The sequence below is a fragment of the Habropoda laboriosa genome, unplaced genomic scaffold (genome assembly GCF_001263275.1).
Source record: "Habropoda laboriosa isolate 0110345459 unplaced genomic scaffold, ASM126327v1 scaffold11, whole genome shotgun sequence".
Taxonomy (NCBI): Eukaryota; Metazoa; Arthropoda; class Insecta; order Hymenoptera; family Apidae; genus Habropoda; species Habropoda laboriosa.
Genome location: NW_017100150.1, coordinates 344,276 through 345,157, shown reverse-complemented (window position 1 = coordinate 345,157; position 882 = coordinate 344,276). Strand labels below are relative to the sequence as shown.

Sequence of the window (882 nt, the reverse complement as noted above, 5' to 3'; positions counted from 1 at the left end):
ATTATTGTTAATACGATATTTACTTTATAATTGAAAATTTTTATCATATTACATAGCTACATTAATATTTACAAAACTATAAAAAATATTTACAGTTACAACAAATATCACTGGTAATTTATTTTATACTAAAGTTTAAGAAATACATATAGTTTCAACACAAAACATAAACATTAATAATGACAGTAATTTTGAAAGTTGACAAAAACTTTTATACTAAAACAATATTCACAATTCATCAAATTAACCAAGTATGAAAAAATCTTTACCTTTAAACAATAAATTATCAATCAGTAGAATTTCTGCTTCTTTATTTTTTTCAGAAAGAAAGAAATTAATGCAAAAATTAGATAAACATTAAAGATTAAAAAGTACAGAAATGAATTGGAAAAATTTAACCTAGAATTTCCTTAATTTTGCAAAACTTTTTTAATTTTTAAATAATCCACTAAATTTAATGAAAAAACTCATATTGTTTATTATTAAAATGCAGTAATGTACTTTTTGAAAAAAGGAAGTAGTTTAAAACTCAAAAATGTTCAAACAAGGGTGGTGAAGTACTCACGACATTTTTCTTTTATCCATGTTTATTAGGAGTAGCGTTATTTGATTAAACGATAAAGAAAGTAGAATTAATTTTCTACTAAAATATTTCGAAGTATGTCGTCTTATACTACAGGTACATGATTTTCGTCATTAAATGCACGTATCTTTTCGAATAGATGTTGTGTCGTATGATAGCAGGGGAAAGGATTCAATATTTTAGTACCAAAAGTGGACACAGTTGCACCAAACTGGCGCTACTGAAAACATACAGCTGAGAAACATAAGTGAAGTACAAAACTATTGGTGCGTACTGTTTCGACTATGTGCAAAGCAACT

The 882-nt window shown here is 25.3% G+C and overlaps 1 protein-coding gene across 1 annotated transcript in view; it reads right to left on the bottom strand.

Moving 5' to 3' along the window:
- Window positions 1–664, bottom strand: part of LOC108574712 (dnaJ homolog subfamily C member 5) — a 34,616-nt gene extending 33,952 nt beyond the window's left edge. Inside the window, exon 1 of the mRNA XM_017937342.1 lies at window positions 566–664. Coding sequence (XP_017792831.1) covers window positions 566–585 — 20 coding nt within the window. The 5' untranslated portion in view covers window positions 586–664. The remainder of the gene's footprint in view (window positions 1–565) is intronic.
- Between the last annotated feature and the right edge of the window lie 218 nt (window positions 665–882).